Source organism: Panthera uncia, chromosome B1 (genome assembly GCF_023721935.1).
Source record: "Panthera uncia isolate 11264 chromosome B1, Puncia_PCG_1.0, whole genome shotgun sequence".
NCBI classification, from domain to species: Eukaryota; Metazoa; Chordata; class Mammalia; order Carnivora; family Felidae; genus Panthera; species Panthera uncia.
The window spans coordinates 163,829,530-163,854,812 of record NC_064811.1 but is presented as its reverse complement, the minus strand read 5'-3'; the positions used below and the strand labels follow the sequence as shown (position 1 = coordinate 163,854,812).

General features: G+C 39.6%; 1 protein-coding gene across 3 annotated transcripts; it reads left to right on the top strand.

Moving 5' to 3' along the window:
• Nucleotides 1–3,629: 3,629 nt before the first annotated feature.
• On the top strand, nucleotides 3,630–24,980 carry SLC18A1 (solute carrier family 18 member A1). Of its 3 annotated transcripts, XM_049632480.1 has the most exons (15): nucleotides 3,630–3,753; nucleotides 4,387–4,750; nucleotides 5,347–5,405; nucleotides 8,013–8,096; nucleotides 9,227–9,319; nucleotides 10,862–10,951; nucleotides 11,206–11,249; nucleotides 13,776–13,836; nucleotides 13,920–14,015; nucleotides 20,403–20,481; nucleotides 21,382–21,433; nucleotides 22,940–23,003; nucleotides 23,263–23,382; nucleotides 23,602–23,735; nucleotides 24,636–24,980. In XM_049632480.1, the coding sequence occupies exons 1-15, from the start codon at nucleotides 3,630–3,632 to the stop codon at nucleotides 24,747–24,749; spliced, it is 1,578 nt and encodes a 525-aa protein (XP_049488437.1). In that variant the 3' UTR covers nucleotides 24,750–24,980. The 3 variants fall into 3 exon arrangements, with proteins under 3 accessions (XP_049488437.1, XP_049488438.1, XP_049488439.1); XM_049632481.1 differs by lacking the exon at nucleotides 13,920–14,015; XM_049632482.1 differs by lacking the exon at nucleotides 23,602–23,735 and having other exon boundaries at nucleotides 24,636–24,758.
• The last annotated feature ends 303 nt before the right edge of the window (nucleotides 24,981–25,283 follow it).

The following is a 25,283-nucleotide window of genomic DNA, read 5'->3' as shown; positions in this document are numbered from 1 at the left end:
ATTTTTTATTTTTTATGTGCTTAAGATCAAGCTGCAAATACAGTTTGTTTTTTAACTGTATTTCTAAGTCATTAAAATCATTTGAAAAAAAATGATTTTAAGAGCTGTTTATATTCCACCATTAAAATGTTTTATTTTTTCACTGATATCAATAATTTGGCAATTAATAATTTTAAACATAAATCTTTGGGTGCACTTTTGATCTTTTCTTTAAGATTGGCTCTTAGAAGTGGGGTTACCAAATCAAAGGTTACATAATTTTAGAGCCTGATATATTTCATGACAGTAATATATTTTAAAATTTATATAATTGTCATTGTTGATACCACAACAGAAGCCACACACACAAAAATAAAAGTATTCCCAGAAACTGTTATTACCTGAAGTTTAAAAAAAATACTGTGACTTAATGCTGATTAATGATATGAAATCCTAAGGAGAGAACTAGCCATGACAGTATTTTATTTACACATAGTAACACACCTTTCTGAGCAGACAAAATAGAAGTGCTTCAAGTACCACAGAGCAAGGGAAGATGGTGGAATATAATCCTGCAAGTTAAAAAGCTTGGAGCATTATTACAGTTTAATACTAATTGTGTCACCTGAGACAGATGTCCTAACTTCCTGAGTCTCAGATTTCTCATCTGTGAGATGACAGTGTTGGTCTAGGTCAGGTTGAGGCACATGAGATATTTTGGGGTGGTACAGACCATAGGCTATAATTTTGGGTTGGTACATAGGCATAAACTATATATTTTTTCAAATGTTTATTTTTGAGAGAGAAAGAGAGAGAGAGAGAGAGAGAGAGAGAGAAGGATAGAGGATCCAAAGTGGGCTCTGTCCTGCCAGCAGAAAGCCCTATGTGGAGCTCAAACCCACAAACAGTGAGATTATGACCTGAGTCGAAGTCTGATGCTTAACTGACTGAGCCACCCAGGAACCCCACCATACTTTTTTCTTTTCTTTTGTATGGCATATTTATTTCTTAAAACAACAGTATTTTGATTTTTAAAAAGAGTTGATTTAGAGAAAAAGATTAAACAAGTGATAATACAAGTAGTCCTCAGATATTAACATAAACCATTGAAGTGATAGGCAAATGTCTGACATGTGACAAAGAGAGTTAGGTGAATAGAGCTAGAGTCTGCTTAATGTGCTAGGTAGAATTCCAAACAAATGAAGCAACAAAAAAAAGAAATCAAGTAATTGATACCATTAACAATTGCACCCCAAACCATAAGATACCTAGGAATAAACCTATCTGAAGAAGGAAAAGATTTGTACTCTGAAAACTATAGAACACTTATGAAAGAAGTTGAAGCGGATACAAAGAAATGGAACAAATTCTGAGCTCATGGATTGGAAGGACAAACATGTTAAAATGTATATACTACTCCAAGTAATCTATTTAATGAAATTCCTATCCTAAAATTTATGTGGAAACAAGACTCTGACTAGCCAAAGCAACGCTGAAAAAGAAAAGCAAAGCTGGAGGCATCGTGATTCTGGATTTCTAGTTATGTTACAAAGCTGTAGTCATCAAGACAACATGGTACTGGCACAAAAACACATAGATCAATGCAACATAAGAAAACCCAGAAATAGACCCACAACCACATGGTCAACTAATATTCAACAGGTAGGAAAGAATATCCAACGGAAAAAAGTCAGTCTGTTTGACAAATGATGTTGGAAAAACTGGACGGTGAAGTGCAGAAGAATGACACTGGACCACTTTCTTACAGCATACACAAAAGTAAATTCAAAATGGATGAACGACCTAAATGTGAGACAGGAAACCATCAAAATCCTAGAGAAGAGCACAGGCAACAACCTCTCTGACCTCAGCCATGGCAACTGCTTACTAGACATGTCTCCAGAGACAAGGGAAACAAAAGCAAAAATGAATTGCTGGAACTTAAGATAAAAAGCTTCTGCAAAGCAAAAAGAAATAATCAACAAAACTAAAAGGTAGCCTATGGAATGAGAGAGGATATTTGCAAATGACATATGTGATAAAGGGTTAGTATCCAAAATCTATAAAGAACTTCTCAAACTCAACACCCAAAAAACAAAAATCCAATTAGAAATTGGGCAGAGACATGAATAGACATTTTTCCATAGAAGATATCCAGATAGCTAACAGACACATGAAAAGATGTTCAATGTCACTCATCATCAGGGAAATGCAAATCAAAACCATGATGAGATACCACCTCACACCTATCAGAATGCCTAAAATTAATAACACAAGAAGCAATAGGTGTTTGTGAGGCTATCGGGAAAGAGGAACCCTCTTGCATTTTTGGCAGGAATGCAAACTGGTGCAGCCATTCTGGAAAACAGTATGGAAGTTCCTCAAAATTTAAAAACAGAACTACCCTATGATCCAGCAATTGCAGTACTAGGTATTTATCCAAAGGATATAAAAATACAGATTCAAAGGGGGCACATGCACCCTGATGTTTATAGCAGCATTATCAATAGTAGCCAAACTATGGAAAGAGCCCAAATGTCCATAAACTGATAAATGGATAAAGAAGATGTGATACACACACGCTTACACACGCACACACACACACACACACACACACACACACTGGATTATTACACAGAATTCAAAGAGAATGAAATCTTGGGGCACCTGGGTGGCTCAGTCTGACATTTGGTTAAGCGTTTGACTTTGGCTCAGGTCATGATCTCACAGTTTGTGAGTTCGAGCCCTGCATCAGGCTCTGCCCTGGTGTTGCACTGGTAGTGCAGAGACTGCTGGGGATTCTCTCTCTCCATCTCTCTCTGTCTCTCCTCTGCTTGTGGTCTCTCCCTCAAAATAAATAAATAAACCTAAAAAATTTTTAAAAAAGAATTAAATCTTGCCATTTGCAACAACATGGATGGGGCTAGAAGGTATTATGCTAAGTGAAATAAGTCAGTCAGAGAAAGACAAATACCATGATTTCACTCATCCGTGGAATTTAAGAAACAAAAAAGATGAACATACGGGAAAGGGGAAAAAGGGAGGGGGGATGAACCATAACAGATTCTTTCTCATAGAGAACAAACTGAGAGTTGATGGAAGGAGGTGGGTGGGGGATGAGCTAGAAGGATGATGGGTATTAAGAAGGGCACTTGTTATGATGAGCACTGGGTGTTGTATGTAAGTGATGAACCACTGGATTGTACTCCTGAAACCAACATTGCACTGTAGTTAGTGCAACTAAATAGAATTTAAATAAAATAATATTTATATTTTTAATATATTATATATTTAAATATGTATATATATGTATATATATAAAGAATTCAAATAAAAATTTGAAAAAAAGAAAAAAAATATGCTAGGTAGAATTCCAGATATAAAAAGGTGGTAAGCAGTGCTTTCTTATAAGGCATTCCAGGAACCCAGTAGAATTGTTGAGATGTATAAGTGAACAGAGACACAGGCATGGAAATGGTTCAAATACCATTCTAGTATCTGCAACTATTTGCACTTTTTTATTTTAATAGTGAGTTCCACTTGTCTGGGCAGGATTTCTCCCCTCTTCTGTAAAGGCTGCAGAAGACCTATAGCTGTAAGAGGACCTTCCATAAGAAACTGGAGAAGACACCTTCAGCCCAGCTCTCACCATGCTCAGGATAGTTTGGGATGCTCCTCAGCAGTTGCTAAAGGAGAGGAGAGAGTCCCGGAAGCTGGTACTGGTGGTGGTGTTTGTTGCTCTGCTCCTGGACAACATGCTACTTACTGTAGTGGGTATGTTTGGATGTCTCTGCCCTGGGGGTTAATTTGGTCTGGGCTCCAGTAGGGAGCACACACCCTGCTAAAATTTAGCAGTGAGGGGACTTGAAAAACACAAAAGGTAAATGAGGTTCAGAAGTGTTCTGTGACTTCCCTACTAATAGATGCTAAGTTGGGGTTCAAGCTCTGTCCAACTGATCCCAGAGCTAGACCTTCTTGCACTATACTTCCCTGACCCTGCCATCTCCATTCTTTGCCATCTCTGTATGAAAGCTGAAACAGTAAGACAAAGCTTGCCTTGTTCAACCTCAGCTATGAAAGTGAGCATCTGGTGAGTTGAAAATTTCCCCACTCTCTGTATGTATGTTTGAGAAAAATTGTGAAAACTCCATAAATAATGATTTTGTGATTAAAAATAAATGTTAGTGAGTAGGTGATTGGCCCATACAGAATCCAGGAGTAATGCGACCAATTTTATGTTAGTTGGAATTTACTTAATCTAAAAGGATAATTTGGATGGCGCAGTCTTTTAGTAGGCTTCAAATCATGTCACACTGAGCATGATATAGAGCCTATAGTAATGCCTTTGAACCAATTAGCATTAAAAAGTATCCTTAGCCCTCATCACTTGTCCTTCTTGACTTTCAGTGCCCATTGTACCCAACTTCCTATATGCCACAGAGTTCAAAGAAATCAACACTCCTCTGCACCTTGGCACCACCACAGTTTCCCAGCATGTCCTTACTCCTCGTGCCTTTTCCACAATCTTCTCCTTCTTTGGAAATGACACCATGGCTATTAAAGAAAGTGCAACCAGTGGCACAGCATGGACAGATCGCACTTCTGGTACCATCCCTCCTCTAGTCACTGAAGCCATCCCAGCACAACAAAACAACTGCTTGCAAGGCACAGAGTTTTTGGAGGAAGAGAACATACGGGTTGGGGTTCTGTTTGCTTCAAAGGCTCTGATGCAACTTCTGGTCAACCCATTCGTGGGACCTTTCATCAACAGGTATCTCAATAAGTTCAGTGCTCTACATGGTACTCACTGGCTCAGAAGCAAGAGGATGGGCTGTGGTATCATAAAGGTAGTTAGAGGAAGAAAAGAACTCACTTGTCTATCTCTGCGGAGTCAGCTGTTTACCCAAAGGATAACATGGTATTGATGAAATGCCATGGAGCTCAAATTTTCTTAATGATGTACTGACTATTGAGTACCAAGAAAAGAACCAATGGTCAGAAGTATACTGTTGATGTTATTTCAGTGCTCTGGAACATATCTCAAAGGCAGGACTACTGCAATCTAGAACACTGGTTTGTTAGAAGTGTTTGGGATTACCCTGATGTTTCAAAGGGATATATACTCTGACTAGGGCATCCTTCCTGGAAAAAAAGATTTTGGCCCTGGTCTCTGGGTAAATTTGCATATTTGTTTATTTGCTTATACACATTCATATGTCATATTCATCTCTAAACTTGCATTCAGAGACATGTTTTCCATGTACTCAATAACTGCATTTATATTCCCAATTATAAGAAAAAAATATATAGTCCAAGTATATGGATGCCTATTGGGACTGTATCTTTTTCTTTTTAATTCTCTTTTAGGATTGGATATCACATCCCCATGTTTGTTGGCTTTGTTATCCTGTTTCTCTCCACAGTTAGTAAGTAATTTGCTTCATCTTTTATTTTATTCATTGATTACCTTTGATTTTATCACATGCACTACAATAAAGAGAGTAGGGTCAAGCTAGCTAGGTAGTATCTAAATAGCCTGACACTGATTTAAATACTTTTCTGCTTTTGATATAGGGACTAGAGCAGTAGTGGCAAATCATTCTACTTGGAATTTGTATATTCTGCTATAGAAGAAAAGACACTTTGCTTCCATCAGCTGGGGAAAATTGTAAATACTTTTTAAATAGGTGGGCTATAGTGTGTGTGTGTGTGTGTGTGTATGTGTGTGTGTGTGTGTATCAGTAGTCCCTTGAATGAGTTTAGTACAAACCTCCCATATTTGGAGAAAGTTTGTATTATTTTGATACACAAAGGTAAAGGGCCACCAGCAAAGAATCTAAATTGGACAATAGCAACTGGATAATACCAAAGAGTCTACTGCCTTCAAGTAAAGACATTAAAGGTTATAGTTTAGAGAAATAATTTTGTTTAAAAAAAAAGAAAAATAAAGACAGTCTATCCAGTATAATATAAATGTTCTAATAAAATAGAGATGGAATAAAAATAGTAAGTGAACAAATTATGTCTGGAAATTGACCCTGAGAATTAAAATAAGAAGGAATGAAGGGGGGTGGGAGGTTAATACAGGAGAAGGTAGCTTGCCTATGCTTACTCTGCTTCCAGTAACATTATTTCCTTCTCTCTCCTGTTTTTCTTATCACCTTTTTGTTACTTTTCTGCTTTTTCTATTGCCTTTCTTCAAGTTTTCTTCCCTTTCAGCATAGGGCTTAACTCTTATCAACCAATGCTTAACAGGAATTTGTTGCATTCAGGGTTGGAAAGCTGCAGAGAGCAGAAGCTTGATGTGTGAAGTTCTGAGAACTGCAGCTTACTTGTGAAAATTCTAGCTAAATAAAAGAAAGTGAGGAAATTCAAGTTAGAAATGTTTATTGAACTTGTAGAATCTCAGTCCATGCCACATAATAGATTAAAAATGAATAGGATTCTGTTTTACCAAATGAGACCATAATTCTCACCAAAAAACTTTGTAGAGCACACATATTATGTCTTGATGGCAAAAGCCATTGAGGGGAGTTAAAGAATGAAATGACATGGTTCCAGTCCAGAGGTTTATGATGTGTGTCTGGGGAGATAAAACAAGCACCCTGCAAAATAAGATAATGCTATAGTATCCCAAACTCTTTAGTATAAGGTCCTTGCTTGATTCTCTGCAATTAAATAATAATTATTGTTTCCATGCTATAACCAGTGTTGCTATACTGAATTGGCCTAATTCTAGCAAATGTTTGCTCTTTACAGAATTTTATGTGGCATCTCTTTAGGGTTTTTTAAATACTGAAAAGAGGTTGCTGATGCCCATTATTACCCTTAAGGGCCTCCAGCTGAGACCTATGCTTAATGTAATTAGGAGTGAAATGGCAGACCATGTTTGGGGGCAAAGTGAGAAAGAAATTGTTTTGGTTTTCCTACATAGGGTTATCAACCATTCTATTTTGCCTGAGATTCAGGGGCCTTCCAGAATGCAAAGTCTTTGGCAAACTGTAACAAGTTGGTAACTCCATTCTCAAAGAAAATAGGAATAGCCAACCTTGAACAGACTGAAAATCAGAAAGCTTAGGAGAAGGCATTAGAAAGCCAGCAAAGAGAAACCAAGTCCATGCATGTTTGAGAGACTATGATCATGTCAGGAAGTAATGGGAGAAAATTATAAGACAGCAAACAACCAAACACATCTGTAATGAAAGGGTAAATGGATTCAAATTCTGCTGATTCAAATACTTTGGGAGAGAGTCTTCTTTCTTTCAGGGACATTGTCCTGAAATGGAGGTGAGACATGTCTAGATTTACCAAGCTTACTACCAACACCCTGTAATTTAGTTTTTGATAATGTATTTCTATTTGGTACTCAGTTTTTTGTATGCTAGTCTTGAGTAGGCTGAACCTCTTAAAGGGCATGAACTGGATATTTTCTTTATTTCACATCTGCTACAGAGTCTGTATATGATAGCTGTGTGTTTGGTATTACTTAACACATACTCACTGATTTGATTTGGTTAAAAGATCTTCCAGGTAAAATAAGAGGAAATACCTGATTGGATCACAAGATATTATTTTCTACCCAATGCCAATGGTCCTTCAATTACACATAGCTTTTGTCCTCTCACTTTAGATGACCCAATGGAGCCCAACAATGGCAAAGGTCAAATGTGGGTGTTGAATATAAAGGATTGAGAAGTAGGATCTAAAGGCATTAAAGTTTTTGGGCAGCCATGATTCCAATGGACAGGATGTTGAGCTTTGGACAGGAAATGTGGAAATCCAGCCTTCCATCCACTGTGTGGTGAATTGGTTTATGTTTCTGTGGTTTCTCAGTTTTCATGTCAATGAAAATTAAATCCTAAATAAGGCATGGGAGATTAGAAAGACAAATCCAAAAACAGAAAGCAGTGATCATGCTTTATTAAAACATATATCTAGTGGCTTATATCTATAATATCATGGGCATATTTTCTGGTGGCCAGGGATAAAGACAATTTGCTAACTGGAGCATTCTTGCTGTTCTTTTTACTCAGTGTTTGCTTTTTCTGGTACCTATACCCTACTTTTTGTGGCTCGAACCCTTCAAGGCATTGGATCCTCATTTTCTTCTGTTGCAGGTAATACTGACATCTTATGCACACACACACACACACACACACCCAACACACACACCCATACATCTCTTACCATCTTCAGACCCTATAAGATTTATATGAATAGATAAGAAAGTATCCTAGTAGGAAGAAATTATGATTCAAAAACAAGACAATTGGGGGCATCTGGGTGACTCAATTAGTTAAGTGTCCAACTCTTGATTCTGGCTCAGGTCATGATCTCACAGTTGTAGTATCAAGCCCTGCATCAGGTTCCATGCTGACAACGTGGAGCCTTCTTGGGATTCTCTATTCCCAACCCGCCCCCCCCACCTCCCCCTCCTCTCAAAAATAAAATAAATAAACATTAAAAGAATAAACAAAAACAATATAATTGTAGTTATTGGCAGTGTTATAAATACCTAAGCCTGACACAACTTCCTCTGATAATATTTGGATATAGCCATCTTAGGTCCAAGTAAGTTCAGTAAGACCATGCAGTAGGCCAGGTTTGTATTTAATGCTACTCTATGGTCTTTTCTCTGTCCCCCTCTTAACATTTTATAGGAAGAATAATGTGAATACTACCAGTAACCCTATCACACTTTGAAAAGTATCATCAAATACAACATTTAATGTAATCCTATGAAGTAGATATTTTATGCCATTTTTCACATGAACAACTGACATGAAAGCCCAACCCATGCTGTCTTCCAGATACTCTGTTTATGTCTTCCTTTAGCACCTCCATTGAATAGAATAGTGTTCTGTGTTTATAGATTTTTTTCCTTTTTTGACCTACCTCATATACATTCCTTCAGGAAAATAAGATAGGGAATGATAAAATGCAATGAAATGCAGAATCAATGGACAGTGGTATTCTGTATTACCCTTCCCAGAGACTTTTACACTTCCAACAATATTTTGAGCAGAAGGAGACAGCAATGTGAGAGTTTGGGGGACCAGTGAGGACAGTATTTATAAAGTACTATGCATTAAGTTTTATAAAAACCCTCAAACTGGAACTCTAGGTAAGATGATCCCTGAAGATATAATAGGGATAGAAGACTAAGAACTAATAGACCAAGAATTCAGTGAAAGAGGCAGACAGAGGGCTCCTGTATGCTAACTCCATTATGTAACTCTTCTTTCAGGTCTTGGGATGCTGGCAAGTGTCTACACTGATGACTATGAGAGAGGGCATGCCATGGGAATTGCCTTGGGGGGCCTGGCTTTGGGAGTGCTGAGTAAGCATAACCTGGACCCAAATCTAGGTTCAGAGGGTAGGGTAGTGCATAGTCTTTGAAGATGGATCCAGGAGGCAGGTGTTTCTAAGTTCAAGGAAGACAGTATTTTTTTTTTCCCTTTTCTTTCCAATTACATGTGGAGTCCTTCTGAAATGTTTCCCAAAAAAGGCAAAGTCTCTTTCCCCTTAAGAAGCTTAATAGCCCATGAGGGCCTGGGAATGGTCCAGAAACCCATGTTAGCAGCCACTGTCTCACCTCAATTTCCACACATGGCTAGTGCTCTCAAAATGAAAGGAGCTCCTTGACAGATTTTGTGCTAAATATATTGCAGACATAATCTCTCTTAGTCATCACACCACTATAAAGGAGGAATTATTGTCTTCATTATACAGATGAGAACTAAAAAGTTTAAGCAACCATCCAAGATTACACATACAGAAAATGCCAGAGCCAGGATATAGACTCACATTTTCTGGCCTAAAAACCCAAGCTGTAACATACTTCCTTTGAGGTTCATCTCTCATATGATTCATTTGACTAGTCCAACAAGTCAAATATTTTACGGAGCACTTATTTCATGCCAAGCACAATGTTAGGACAGAGGGGATATGGGTAAGAAGCCTCACACATGGTTTCTCCCCTCCTTGCAATCTAATTGAGGGAAAAACACCAAAGGTCTGTTCCCTGGTCCATACCCCACCTCCCACCACAACCATGGGAGAAGAGGGAACAAAAACCCTGTTCTTTGTTAATATCGATTTTCCCACCCAAGCTAAAATTTTGGTTCATCTTGGTCTCCTTTATCACTTCTCACTCTCAAATGGATAAGCCCAGTATATTCTGTATAGCTACTTCCTCAAGGTTGGTTCCTCATCACATCTCAGTTGGAACCAGCCTACTGCCTGATCTCGTTCACCTTCCTTTCTTCCCCCAAGTTGCCACCAGAAAAAATGTCCTATGCCCAGAGCTGGTGGCATTTCTCCCCTGCTAAAAAAACATGTTTCTCCATAGCTCACAAGGCCAAATACATGCTTTATCTGGATATACGGGGCACTTGACTATTTGGCATCAACATTCCCCACCTCTACTCTTTCTCTCCCAAATACTCACATTCTAGTGACTGAACACTGAACTGACTTCATTCTATTTCTTCTCCAACTACAGTCTCTTTTATGACACCTCAATGTTCTTCACTTATGCTTCTTCCCCACCTGTATTATCCACTTGACAAAGCCCTTGTGGCCACCTGAACTCACTGCACTGTGTTTACACAGCACTTTGTAGATTGAAACTTTCCTGTTGAACTTTACTTTTCACCATGTTCTAATTATTTGGGTCATCCCACCCCACCCCAATCACATGCATTTTCTCTATTTGAAAGTAAGCCCCTGGGAACCAGGTCTTCTTCATCTCTGAATCCCCAGAACCTCATGTGGAGCTCAGTGCCTCGTAGAGCTTTGGTAAATCTCATTGGACATATGTGGACAAATCACACCAACTAGGAATTGACCCTTACCTCTGAAATCTGTTTTTCTTTTCCAGTGGGAGCTCCTTTTGGAAGTGTGATGTATGTGTTTGTTGGGCGGTCTTCACCCTTCCTTATATTGGCCTTTCTGGCACTACTAAATGGAGGTAAGTCACCATAAGAGATCACCAGACAGATGATAGCTTAAATCAGGTTGGCAATGTACTCTGCTATGGTGTCAGTCTTGACATACTTGAAAAATCAAGGACTGCCCCATTCTTGGAAAGAAGGAAGAAATTCAGAGAGTTAGATCTCTACATGATAGGGTGATAATAGCAATAGAATTATGGCTGTTACTGGAGTTTCCAAATAATCAGTGGACAAACTAAACTGTCTCTTTCTCTGCCTCTTTCTTTCTTAGCACTCCAGCTGTGTATCCTACAGCCTTCCAAAGTCTCTCCTGAGGTAAGAGGGCACCAAGCTCCATTGCCAAGGGATATATAGAATGGTTAAGTGCTAAGACCCAGTCTCCCCTAGATCATCCCTGTCAAACCATAAGAAGAAAGGTGAAGAAGAGTGGAGTGATGGAAAGTGAGAACTATATCTGGATTCCAAGATAGGTCCATATTTAGGGTAATGTTAGGGATGGTGAGGGAGTCTGGTTTGATGTTGGACAAAGATGGAGGAAGGACCTTATGAAAAATTAAAGAAACATTACAGAATTTATATATATGAACTCAGAACAAGAGGGAATGACATTGGGACCTGTGAATTCATGGTTATAACACCTCAGAGCTAGAGAAGACTTTAGATGCTGTTCAATCTCTCCACCAAGAGCATCTTTGCACACTATCATCCTATCACGATTAAATATCAGAGTTGGGGGGCGCCTGGGTGGCTCAGTCGGTTAAGCGGCCGACTTCGGCTCAGGTCATGATCTCACATCCGTGAGTCCGAGCCCCGCGTCGGGCTCTGTGCTGACAGCTCGGAGCCTGGAGCCTGCTTCCGATTCTGTGTCTCCCTCTCTCTATGACCCTCCCCTGTTCATGCTCTGTCTCTCTCTGTCTCAAAAATAAATGTTAAAAAAAAATTAAATATCAGAGTTGGTATTTGTCTGACCCCAAGCCAAAGATGGCTCTGAGAAATTCATATTAAACCACATAGAATAAAAGACAAATAAGTACAGAAAATGTGGGAAAGTTTGATCTAAAAACCTTGATTTTATAGCCACATCAGACAGAAGTGTGGGTAATATGGGAACACACTACTTGCAATTGGGATCCGAAGTGGGGGCAGTCTTGTGGGACCAAGTTGTTAATCTGTGGGGTGTGTGCTAACTCCAAGTACTTAGTGTCAGAATTGAATTACATTCTAGGACAACCAATTGGTGCCCACAAAGAACTGAAGAATTGCTTGGTGAAAGTTCCCACATTCAGTGTCAAAAGTGTTGTGAGAGGAGAAATTATTTTCTAATATTTTTTTCAATAATTTTGACTTAGATGGTAATGTTACAGATATGCAAAAAATTCAATTATTATTTTTCAGGCTGTATGAAATGCCATTGTGCATGTACCATATTTTATTCAATCTCATAGATTTGAACATTTAGGTAGTTTCTAGTACTTTGCAATTATAAATAGTGCTACAATTAATAACTTTATGTATATACATTTTATTACATTGGAAGTAATCTATAGAATAAATTTCTAGAGGTGGAATTTTTGGGCCAAAGGGCTTATTGGACTTCTTTATGTGTATTTTATGATTTAGGTTTGTCTCTTTAATTTGAATTATATGTTTAGTTTTTATATCTCTGAATATTTCAATCCACCCTTGTGTGTATGCACAGATGATTATCATACCAAAACTATTCGTTCTATTACAAGATAAGATGTAGTTAGCACCATGGATTAAGGCACAGAATTCAGGAAGTTTGAAAGTGGGAGAAGCTCCAGCTACTGAGTCATGGAATACTGTGGAAAAGAAGGAGCTATTTAAGATTGACTATGAAGAAGGGTAGAATTTGGACGATTTGGACCTGTAGAGAGAAGGAAGATAGTTTAGGCAAAAATAACCACGAAGTTAGTTAGGCAAAAATAACCCACTAAATGAATGGGAAGAAGATGGAATGATTGAGTTTAGCTGGAATAAAAATTTGCTGGGGGTAGACAGAAGTTAGAACTGAATATTTAGAACTTATATTTTATTTTTATTTTTATTTTTTAAAGTTTATTTTGGTATAGAGAGAGAGCATGAGCAGAGGAGGGGCAGAGAGAGAGGGGGAGAGAGAATCCCAAGCAGGCTCTGCACATCAGTGTGGAGTCTAACGCAGGGCTCAAACTCAAGAACCACAAAACTATGACCTGAGCTAAAGCCAAGAGTTGGATGCTTAACAGGCTGAGCCACCCAGGTGTCCATAGGCTCACATTTTAATCTAGATATTCAAACACTTTCTGCTATACTTGTCTAGTATGGCTCAAAATGGTTAGAATAAAGCATTCAGAATGCTTGAGAAGCTTTCTAAGTTATCACCTCTGTGTTCACCTTTGGGATTCAGTACTTTGCCTGTTGTTCTCCCAGGGCAAACATTAATGCCAGTGAGATCTAGTGGTAAGGCCCAAGAGCAGAAGTCCAGACATCCATTGTCCAAAGCTGGCCTTGCTGACAATCCACTCTCATCTGGTTGATGATCATTTGAAGGCAGGAATCATGTATGGAATATGTTGTCCTACTCTTTATGACTACTACATTGTCTGTCTTATATACAGGAGGTAAACTGCCAGGTGACTCTGTGACATTGGACAAGTCACTTTATCTCCTTTAACTTGTGTGTCTGCTCTCTTCAGTAACATAGATGGTCATAGCTGACCATCTTGTAACATAGCTGACATAGATGGTCTCTAGGTCCTGTCTGCATATTCTCAGATTATATGAAAATAGGAGAGATGTACACTGTACAAATGGATGTTTTTTTGTTGTGCATGTTCTCAGAGTGCCAAGGGGACTCCACTTCTTACACTTCTCAAAGACCCTTATATCCTGGTGGCTGCAGGTAAGCTGACAATGCCTCCCTTTGGGATAGGAAGAGTCTGGGCTTCAGGGTAGCCATGGGGGCTCACAGAAATGTCTCTCCAGGCTCCCTCTGCTTTGCTAACATGGGAGTGGCCATGCTGGAGCCCACACTGCCCATCTGGATGATGCAGACCATGTGTTCCCCTGAGTGGCAGTTAGGTAAGTGACCTTATTCCCCAACTTGGGCTTAGCCAGAGGTGTGTGCCATGGCCATTTCTCAGGTAATTGAGAAGCATTATCAGGTCCAGGTCTTCAGGGTCACAATGTGCTTCCTTTGTCACCACTTTTCTTTTTTTTTTTTTTTTCATTTGTATTTTCTCTTTCCATACTTATAAATTGAGCCTGAGTGGCCAGGCAGTACCTCCAAGAAGCATCCTGAGATGGGCGGGGTGGGAGGGATTGAGAGGGGCTATGGAGAGTCAACATGCCCAGCTAAGTCATAGAATGATCAATAATTTTTAGTCAAAAGACCTCGGTTTTCATTTCAGCTCCATTGATTGGCTATGCAAACTTATGCAAACCACATCAATTTTCTGAGAATATTTTTTTTTCATCTCTGAAGAGGGCATCAGAATACTGTCTAGTTCAAAGGGTAATATGAGGAATACATGTTATAATTTGTGGAAATGCTTTGCACCTGTGGAATATTAATATGCACCACCATTAACATCCACACTTTTCTCTCTTCAACTCCCCTTCCCCTAGATTACCCTTTTGCTATCTTTTTACCTCTAACAAGGTGTTTATGGAGTATGTTGTTCTGTGAGAAAGGCCTCTAGCCTCCTCTGATTCATGGTGAGAGGTACTCATGACTCATCTGAGCTTAGATGAGCTTAGGTTCAGGAAGCCTAAGAAAAGGGAACATAGAAGGCTACATGTCATTCAGTCACTGTAGAGAGGAGAAGCTTATGGGACCAGAGGGGAAGTTGATATGAATTTGATAAAATTCAGTATACAATAAAAAGTACTAAATCTAATTCTTTAGGGGACAATTCTAAGCAAGGCTCCAAGCTGCACTCCTAGCCTCAAATTGAATTTTTCTGGGCTGCGACTACCTCTGACCATGACAATTAATTGAATTGGTGCTTGTAATAGAAAAGCATCCTCTGCTCCAAGGCTCTGCTGGCTCAGGCTCTTGGTGCAGGTGGGCAAATACAGCTCAGAACAACTCCTCTTCAGCCTTTCTTCACCCTATAGGAGAGAAAAGTGAACCAGCCTTCAGTAACTGCTGAATTGTTGACTTTGGGTTTAACTGTAATTGTCATGACAGTTTCTTTTAGGGACCACTATTTCCTCTAGGTACAGAAAGGCATAGAGAGGCTAGTGACACCAAAAGAAATTCACTGGGCTGATTCCACACAGTCCCTTATGGAGGTGAGGCTGCAGCAGAAAGCCCTCTGGAGAGTAAGTCAAAACACCAATAAGGCTTTGTCTCCCACCATCCTTTACAACTTTCCTCAATGCTATCTGCATCTGTAAGTCTAGCTTCAAAAAGTCTCACATCATCTGAAAAGCTTGTTAAAATTCTGAGTGTTGGGCCCCACCCAGAAATTCGACAGAATCAAGTTTGCATTTTCATAAGTTTCCTGGTGATGCTGATGTGGTATCAGTGACCACACTGAAAAATATTGCACTAAATGGAGACAACCTCTCATGGTTGTTAGGAGTTGGAGACAGCAGTTTTGAGGGTGCTTTGTAGTCTGTGACTGGACACTTTTTAAGTGACCCAGCACTCTAAGTGGAGGAAACAGCACAGGCTTTGGAAATAGGCCCACTTGGGTTTGAATCCTGATTACTTACTGGTTGTGACCTCGGATAAGTTATTTAACCTCTTCATACCACTTCACACCACTTTTTTTTTTCCATTTGTAAAAAGGGAGATGTTTTCAGGATTAAATATATCTATGTATTCTAAAGGGATTAGCATAGTACAAGAATACAGGATAGTTATACTCAGCAAATAAAAATTATTATTTTCATCATTATTTTTCTAGAAATTATTTAAACAGTCACAGATATGTGTAATTTCCTGCTCCTTTGAAGATATGCTGTGAAAAATATATGTTTGTCTGTAGACATATAGTTTGTAACACCTATTTTGCACAAAATACTGTTGAAATGCAACCTATACCCAGATCCTAAAGAACAAGCCACGTTAGTTGAGGAAAATCTCATTTAGAAAATTCCATGTCATTCAAAGCAATATTAAGGAGATGTATTTAAGTGGCTAGTGGGCTTCTTAGAGATGCTCATTTCCAGATCTCAGGTAAAAAATGGAGTAGGTATACTTTTAAATTTTTAAAAGCAATTACAAATAAACAACTGGGTACAGTTTTGATGCCCTGTACAAATAGACAAATACACTAAGATATGCTTCACTTTCAGCCCATTGAAGAGAATATTAAAGTCAAACAAGCCATTGACCAATAACTGGTGAATTGTTGTACTTTGGGTTTAATTGTAATCATCATGACAGTTTCCATCAGGCAACACTGCTTCATATAGCTACAGAAAGGCATAGAGAGGCTAGTGAGACTTGAAGAAACTCACACTGCATTCTCTACAGTCCCTTATGCCAGAGCCATCTGTGCTCTCACACCACTGGTATGGGTAGTGGAGACACAGGAAGTCGGAAGGAGAAGGCCTGGGTTCAAGTCCTGATCCTGCTACTCACTGGTTATGATGTTAACAGTTAAGGCTGGTGCTCTGAGGGCACTTATTGTGTCCCAGACACTGTGAAAAATGGTTGGCATACATTATCTCAAAGCTCACAACCAGCCCATCTGGTAGGAATTATTATTAACGCCATATTTCATATGGGCAGTATGGAGGGCATTTTTTGGGATGAGCACTGGATGTCATATATAAGAGATGAATCACTGGGTTCTACTCCTGAAGCCAAGACTACATTGTATGTTAACTAACTTGAATTAAAAAAAAATAAATTTCTTAATCTTTACCCAATTTCCTATTTTCCCCTCCAAAAACTCCCTGGCTTTGTAGAACCTCCTGTCATTGACATGTGTCCCCGTGCCTTCATCTTCTTCTCCAAACACTTCCTTCATCTTCTCTTGCCCTGAAACCCTAATGTTTCCTGAGAACACCCTTTCCCAGCCCTCTTGATGGAAGTCCACATTCCTCTAGACTTTGCTTACTTTTGCTGCTGCTGGATCATTTCTTCTTAATTCTCCTTCAAAGACCCAAACACTCTTGAAGATCATGTCATCATATTATACCCCCCTCTACCTCTCTTCATTGCAATCACCTATTGACCCCTTACTTACCCATTCTCATTCATTAAAGTTGTCAATACCTGGTTCATATTCTTTTATCCTTTACACCTATAGCCACTTTTGGTGGCTTCAATATCCAGGTGGAGAACTTTACCAACATCTTGGCCTATTCCTTAATCTACTTTCTTACAATAATCTTTTGCAATTTTTCTTTCTCCTCTCCACCTCAACCAATCAAACCTTTAATTGTATCACCTTTGAAATTTCAATTCCAAGCTTTCAGGTTATCAACTTACATATTCCCTGCTCAGGTATTCTAATATCTCCATATCAACAAATTTTGGCTACTCTAAGCTCACCAATCCATTGGCCTCAATTCTTTTCCTATTTCCATCATTTCTCATATCCTCACTTATTCATTTACTCAGCTTGGATTCCATCATGATGTTACTCTTTTGAAAGCATTGCTAATTCCTTTGCCTTGCTCTCCCTCTAGGGTTGTCAGCTGGCACAGCATTAATTCTGGTTAAGCCAATCTGTTTTCCCACTCCTTGTCTGCACATGAGTAGTGGATTGGGGCTGTAGGAAAACACACAACTAGGCTCTCAGTTTAACCTTATATTTATGGCTACAAATCTAAAGTAGGTTTTCATAGGAGCACCTGGGTTATTCAGTTGGTTAAGTGTCTGACTCTTGATCTCAGCTCAGGGTCATGAGTTCAAGCCCCGCATTGGGCTCACTGCTGGTTGTGGAGTTACTTTACAAAAATTGAAGTAGGTTTTCATATTACCCAACAACATTTTTCTAAGTCCCCAGTTTTGTTCTCCCTCCAACTTTCTGAAATGATAATTTTACACTTATCCATTCAAACTTCCTCTGTACCCTGATTCCTTTACCTTCATCCTTCTCATCTCCTAGTCATTGAGAAAATAGAAGCAATGAGATAGGAACTCACATATTCCCTGCACTTGTACCCACATTCGTTGCCTTCTCTTTATGGTTGAAGCATCCCAACTCCTTCAGAGGCCAAGCTACTTCTACTGCTGCTATTTCTACAACCACAACAACTAATACTACTACTACTACCACCACCACTATCACCACCATTACCACCCCACCCCCACCTGCCCCCAGCACCACTATTACTACTTTTTCTTCTTCTTCCTCCTCCCCCCATCTCCACCTCTTTCTTCTCCTCCTCCCTCGCTCAACTCCCTCTTCCACCTCCTTTTTTTTCTTTTATCTTCTTCCTTCTCCTCCTCTTCCTTCTTCTCCTTCTCTTCCTCTTCTTTCTTCTTCTACTTCTTCTTTTTCTGCATTCCATCCCTTCTCAACCACTTCTTTGGCTACTTCATATTACCTTTGTTAGCTCCTCTTCTTTTGCTAACTTTTAAAGTTAAGAGTCCCTGAAGGTTCAGACCTTGGATTTCTATTCTTCTCTATCTGATATTTCAGAGGTGATCCCAGCCCTCCCTATGGCTTTAAGAACCATGTATAAACCAATGAGTCAAACATTATATCTGTGCTTAGGATCAGACTTGTCTAGACTTGTCTAGACTTGTATGCTCACATCCTGACATCTCCAGTTGGATATTTAATACACATTTCAAACCTTTCATGTTTTTTCCCCCAAGCTCTTCCTCTACCAAATTAAGTAAGACAAAATTAAGTAGTACACCAAATTAAGTAAGACAAAAAAGAGTGATCCTTGATTTCTTTCTTTCCCTCACTCCCACTATGCCCACGCCCAATCTGACAGAAAATTCCACTGACTCTACCACCATAACACCTCTGATTTTATTCACTTCTTTCTATTGTGACCTCTAAGCTGAAGCATTGTCACTTTCCTCTTGGGTTCTACAAATAATCTTCTGACTTCCATGCTTGTCCTGTGATCCCATTCTTCTAACCACAACCAGAGGACTTTTAAAAATGTAAATTAAAATATGTTGTTTCCCTCCAAAGTTTCCCATTGCACTTGGAATAAATCCCAAATTCTAGGCTTACATTTTCTTTCTTTCTTTCTTTTTTTTTTACTTAAATTCAAGTTAGTTAACATACAGTGTAGCCTTGGCTTCAGGAGTAGAAGCCAGTAATTCATCTCTTACATATGACACCGAGTGCTCATCCTGAAAAGTGCCCTCCTTAATGCCCATTACCCATTTAACCCATTCCCCCATAGACCTATATTTTTTTATCACTCTTCACTTTGCTCATTGTGTTTCAGCCACACAGACTTCCTTACAGACAAATGGTTTCTTCTTTAAGGTATTTGCATTAGATGTGCTTTTCCCCCCCTGCTTTGAATACTCTGCTTTGATTCGCAAATCTCAGTTTAAATGTCATCTCCTCAAAAAAGCATTCAACTCCCAAACTGAAGTTAGCCTTGTTCCTGGTCACACTTCCATGTCACCACATTAAATTTTCTTCACAGAACTTATCATTTTACAAAATTATCTTTTTTCATTCATTTGTTTGTGTGTTTATTATTTTCTGGCTCCCCTCTCTTGGAATGTAAACTCTCCAAAAGCTAAGATTTTGTCTATCTTATTTACCCCCTCTAATCCTAGAACACTTGAGACATAGTAAAAGCTCATTAAAAGTAAACTGAATGAATGAATGAGACTCAGAGAGGGTAAGTTGCCCAAAGTCACAGAGCTAAAAAGTAGCGAAACTAGTTTGAACCCAAAACTGTGTGGCTCCAAAGCCCATGATCTAAACCACCTGGCTCTACAGTCAGAGAAAGCAATGTAGCTGGTGCTTCAGTTTACAAAATACTTTTACATACATTATACAATTTACTTCTCAGTGTAAATTGGTATGATAGAGTCATAGCTTTGTTTTTGCCAGATGTATATACCAAAGTTCAGAAAGATTTAGTAACATACCCAAGATCATTACCAGAGCAATAGAAAGAAAGGTGAATAGCAAGGCAGGAATTTCACGTCCCAAGATATATTTATTTCTCTCTCTAATGCTGATGGTCTTATGCTGATAATCAAAAGGATTTTATACATGAAAATGGCTCATTAGAGCCATTCTTCAAGAAGTTTAAGTGGGGAGCTTGGAACACATTGTATTAAAGCTAAACAAAGTCCTACTCCTGAGGAAAATGGAGGTGAGAGCCTTATGTCAACTTCTCTGGGTTTGCACAAGGATCTCCAAACCACAAAACAAAGTGGCTTGGGGTCCTTGAAGGTAATAGGTAACAAAGTGGCTTGGGGTCCTTGAAGACTTAACTGTCTTGTAGGAAATAAATTATGTAATAGTTAACTGGGAATGTCCTAAGATGAGGACCTTTGTTTTTCCACAGGTCTAGCTTTTTTGCCTGCCAGTGTGTCCTACCTCATTGGCACCAACCTCTTTGGTGTGTTGGCAAACAAGATGGGTCGGTATGTAACCTGGGAATCTGTGGAGAATAAAAAGAATGTAGGATGAGAGAACCTTTTGAGGTTGTCCCTGAGCTTAGGATAATGAACAGCTTCTCTGATATTTAAAGTTTAGAACAAGTACACATAGATAAAAGCTGCCCACAGGGAGGATGAGGGTGAGTAGTTGGTGAGGACAATATAGAGAAAGGATGGCCCTGAGCTGGTTGTGAGGGATAACCTTTATTTCCAGTTGTTTGTTGTCTAGTTGAAGTGCTAAAATAACCCCACAGAGAACAGTCATGAGAAAGCTCAGTACTTTGGGGGCAGTGGTTATCAGATTGTGTTCCATAGATCCCTAGAGAGTTCTAGAGGGACCTCAGAGGCCATCAAGTGTAAAAGGTTGAGGGCTAAAAATATGAGTATGGATTCTGTTCAACTACAGTGAGAAAAACTTTAATTTTATCTTTGGAGCTCAGCATAAAGATTTAAAAAATAAGTTCTTAAAACCCCTGCTATAGGAAGTCAGAAAAGGAAAGAAGTATGGTATTTTCTGTGGCTTTTGAGATGAACCTTGAAGACCAGAAAAAATATGAATAGGGGAGATATAGTGTGAACTGGGAGTAGCATGATTTATGTTTGAGGGTTACTACCAAGGGGCAAGTACATTCTGAGTAAGTTGATTCCTCTTCTAGAGGAAGAAATAATATGTTCCGTTGCACCTCCTCTGCTTCTACTATGGAAAGAGATATGGAGCCTGGAATAGATGAGGGCAATGAAAAAACAGGGAAATATCTCTCACCTGGTTATAAACAATTCATATAGAGATGTCTTCATCTTCTCACATCCTAAGGGATTCCTGGAATTAGGGGTGGTAGGAATTTCTCCCTTTAGCAATATTTGCTGATGGCTTTTTTCTTCCAGGTGGCTCTGCTCCATGATTGGGATGATGGTTATAGGTACCAGCTTGCTTTGTGTAAGTATAAGTCTAGGAGGGAGAGAGAGAGAGAGAGAGAGAGAGAGAGAGAGACATTTAAAGACCATTTTCCTTTAAAATAAACGGAGGGTTAACTTGGCAATGATTGTTGGAAGGACTGTTTCTGCATAGGTAGGAATTGAGAACTGGGAGAGATGCCATCAGGCATCCCATTAAAGGAGGAGGGAAGGAGGGAGGAAGTGTAATTGGGGCAGATGTAGCCAGAGGTCTGAGGTCCTATGTATGGGCACATGAAACTATCCAAGTTGGTATCTATTTCTGGGGCCAACAGAGTGATGACTTTTATGACTTAATTTATTCATCCCACCATGACAGGACCCTAGGGGAACCATCATCTGAGTTGCAGGCTCTGGTGCCAGAATATTTGGTATAAAAAGAAAGAAAGAAGAACTTTCTTATTTTCAAGAGCCCCCTTCAAGCTCTCTAAACCTTCATTTTCTCCTCTCCATAATGGGAATCATCAGCACAATTGTCTCCTAGGCTTGAGGGAGATGAGACTAGAGCTGTAAAGCACTGAATACAGTGTTCAAAAAGGCTGGAGGTCCTGATCAGGAACATGAGCTCCACATTCATTCTCAGATTTTCCACTTGCTGCTTGTGTGACTTGAGCTAGATATGTCACCTCTTTTTGTTCAGTATCCCCATCTGTGTAGAGAGGATTCTGTTAGCATTTCATAGGGCTGTCCATATAAATAGCAACAGTGTCTGACACATAGTGAGCCCACAGTAAATCTTAAGACAACTGCTGGTAAAATATAAATACCCCTTGGGAATAATCCTTAAAATTGTGTTTAGCCACTAACATCTAAATGGTATTTTAAACCTCTGAGGGGTAAATGTTTTGGGGCAGGTGTAGGTAACAGATGCTCAAGGAGAGAGGGAGGTAAGGAATCAGCAAAAGAGGAAAGGAAGGCTCTCAGTGGAGCACTGGTAAGGCAGAATAATGAGTTTCACAAGCTTGCTGATATAGCACCCCAAACATGCCACCTGCCCCTCTAGATTATGGGTAATTTGTTGTTGGTGTATTTTGTCTTCCTCCAGTGGCTACCAAGTTAGAATTTAACTAAAACCTTTGAATGTTCCTAATAGAAAAGGGAGGAAACACTATTCAATGAATAGTGAGGACAGAAATGTATGTCTGGGGTGGGGGGTTGGGCGGTGGTTAAAGTAGGGGGAGGGCTCATTCAACAGAAGCTCAAGCATTGTTATAGTATAATGGAGTCAAATTTGAGGTTTAGACTTAATCTTGCCACTTATTAGATCTTAACTTTGGATAGGATGTTTAATCCAAATGGCACCAATCTAACTTTCATATCTTTAAATTGGAGGTAAAGATTCTTCTTCATAAGGAGATGTGAGAATCCAGATAGATAATACATGTGGTACACAGCACATGGCTAATAAATGCATTCCATATGAAAACGCTTTGTTTCTGTGGTGATTCAGCTGGACTCCTGATGAACTCTTCTCCCTTCCCTGTTGCAGGTTCCTCTGGCTTATAATATTTTTGGTCTCATTGGCCCCAATGCAGGACTTGGCTTTTCCATAGGTAAGAGTACTTTTAAAGGAGATAAGAACCTCCTGAATTTTGGCTTTGGGTCAGATAAGAGGAGGTATATGAAAAGACAGAAGGAGCAGGAGGGCAGCTGGCAAAGATGTGGACTTCTAACTCCTACCAGGAATAGGTGTCAGTGCTGAGTGGGAGGATAGCAGGCAAAAAGACTAAAGGAGAATAAGAAGGAAAGATGCCACAAAAAGGGAAGGGACTGTGAGTAGAGCTGACAGTGTCCTGTTTCCTCTGGCTACAGGTATGGTGGATTCCTCTGTGATGCCCATCATGGGACACCTGGTGGACCTGCGTCATACCTCGGTGTATGGGAGTGTCTATGCCATAGCTGATGTAGCTTTTTGCATGGGTTTTGCTATAGGTATGTTGGCAGGGGAGAAGGGAGCACCCAGGACCTGGTTTCCATTTTCTCTTGTTTACTGTTTACCAACTGGAAATAGAGTCAGAAGGCTGATTCTCCTAAGGTTCTAGAGGTATTTGACTTCAGGACATCCTCTGGGTCACCTATTGCCCCTTGCATGGTGTCTTCTATGTGATCAAGGCTCAATAAACACTGGTAAATTTGGTTTATTCCTCACAGGCCCATCCACCGGGGGAGCCATTGTGCATGCCATTGGCTTCCCCTGGCTTATGGTCATCATTGGGGTCATCAACATCATGTATGCTCCTCTCTGTTACTACCTGAGAAGCCCCCCAGCCAAGGAGGAAAAGCTGGTAAGGGGCTCTGACTGCTGCTAAAAAAATAATAATCTGGGTTTTTTTTTTTTCCATATCTCTCTCACATTGTTTTTATCCTATGCCATTTCCTCCCTCTTTGAGTGTTTTTCTGCTTTGCCATGTTTTCTGATCTAATTTTCACCTTTATGTTTCCTTTGTTTTCTTCCTTATTTTCCCTTTTCTATGTAACCACTTTGCTTCTTACATCGGGTGGTTAAAAAGTGTCCTAAGTAAAGAAGAACAATGAGAACCTTAGGTGCGGGGGCCATCAAAAGCATCCTGTACTTTAGTTACTAGCAAAATATGAGTTACCAAATTATTTCCGCAAAGAAGGCAAAATTCCACCAGGCTAATTCATTCATTAATTCATTAATTCATGTCTGCCATTATATATATATATATATATATATATGTATATATATATATATATATATATTTTTTTTTTGTCTGCCATTATCTTTACCAGGTCATCATTTAAAGTACAAAACCCAGGGAAGAGACCACAACATATGATTTTAGTTAATAAGATACTTTCTTTTTATTGCAGCGTGAGCACCCTAAGGGTGCTTAGTGATGGATATGGGGGCTGCTCAAAGGGATGGAAGAAGACAGAGGGGTCTGATAGGGGATGGTTCCAGTTTCAGCTGACTCCCTGCTATAGTTTGTATTACCACTATTAAGATTCAATTAAAAGCATTCCAGATATTCTCTTGACTAGAGTTGCTACACCTAGGTGCCTTGGGAGGCCTGTGCCTGTAAACGAAGCAGAAAAAGAATCCTACCCCATTTCTTGACTCTTTCCCGAACAATACTAGACTTGAGTAAGCTAGTGAGGGAAGGGAACTGGGAGACTGGTAAAATATATGCAGTAATTTCTCTTCCTGACTCTTGCTTCAGGCAATTCTGAGCCAGGACTGCCCCATGGAGACCCGGATATGTGCAACTCAGAAGCCCACAAGGGAATTTCCTCTGGGGGAAGACAGTGACAAGGAGCCTGGCAGTAAGCAGTAGCAGCAGAAAGTGGTCTCTGAGCCTTGTCACATGTTGGATCCATGAGCCTTGGACTTCAGTGACCAAAGAGTGACCACCTCTTTCCCTAATCATGAGATCTCTATGGGCTGCTCAACAGGCTTTACTTCCCTCTCCCCTGGGTATACCTCCCCCTACCCCCGACTTCCATGAGTGCCATTCCCCAGTTCTCTCCTTATCAATGTAACCCATAGCTCTTCCTCTAATGCTTTGCTACCTCAGCTGGCCCATCTTTTATGGGAGGACATAGCTATGCTTTCTCCTAAGCTGTTGTAAGCCTGATTAAACTTGAGCTGTGGTGGATTCTGCAAGGAGTGACTCATTCCATTGAAACAGCTTTGAGCACAGTGTGCCCCTGAAACCAATGGGGTAAATGACAAACTGCATTTCATCTATTATCTGATATTCTTTGGCACATCCCCAACAGACCATAAAACTTTGTCCTCTGTTCCTCCATTTGGTCTTTCCTGAGTTTTCTCAGCTGAGTTGAGAAAGTGTCCTCAACATTGTACTGCT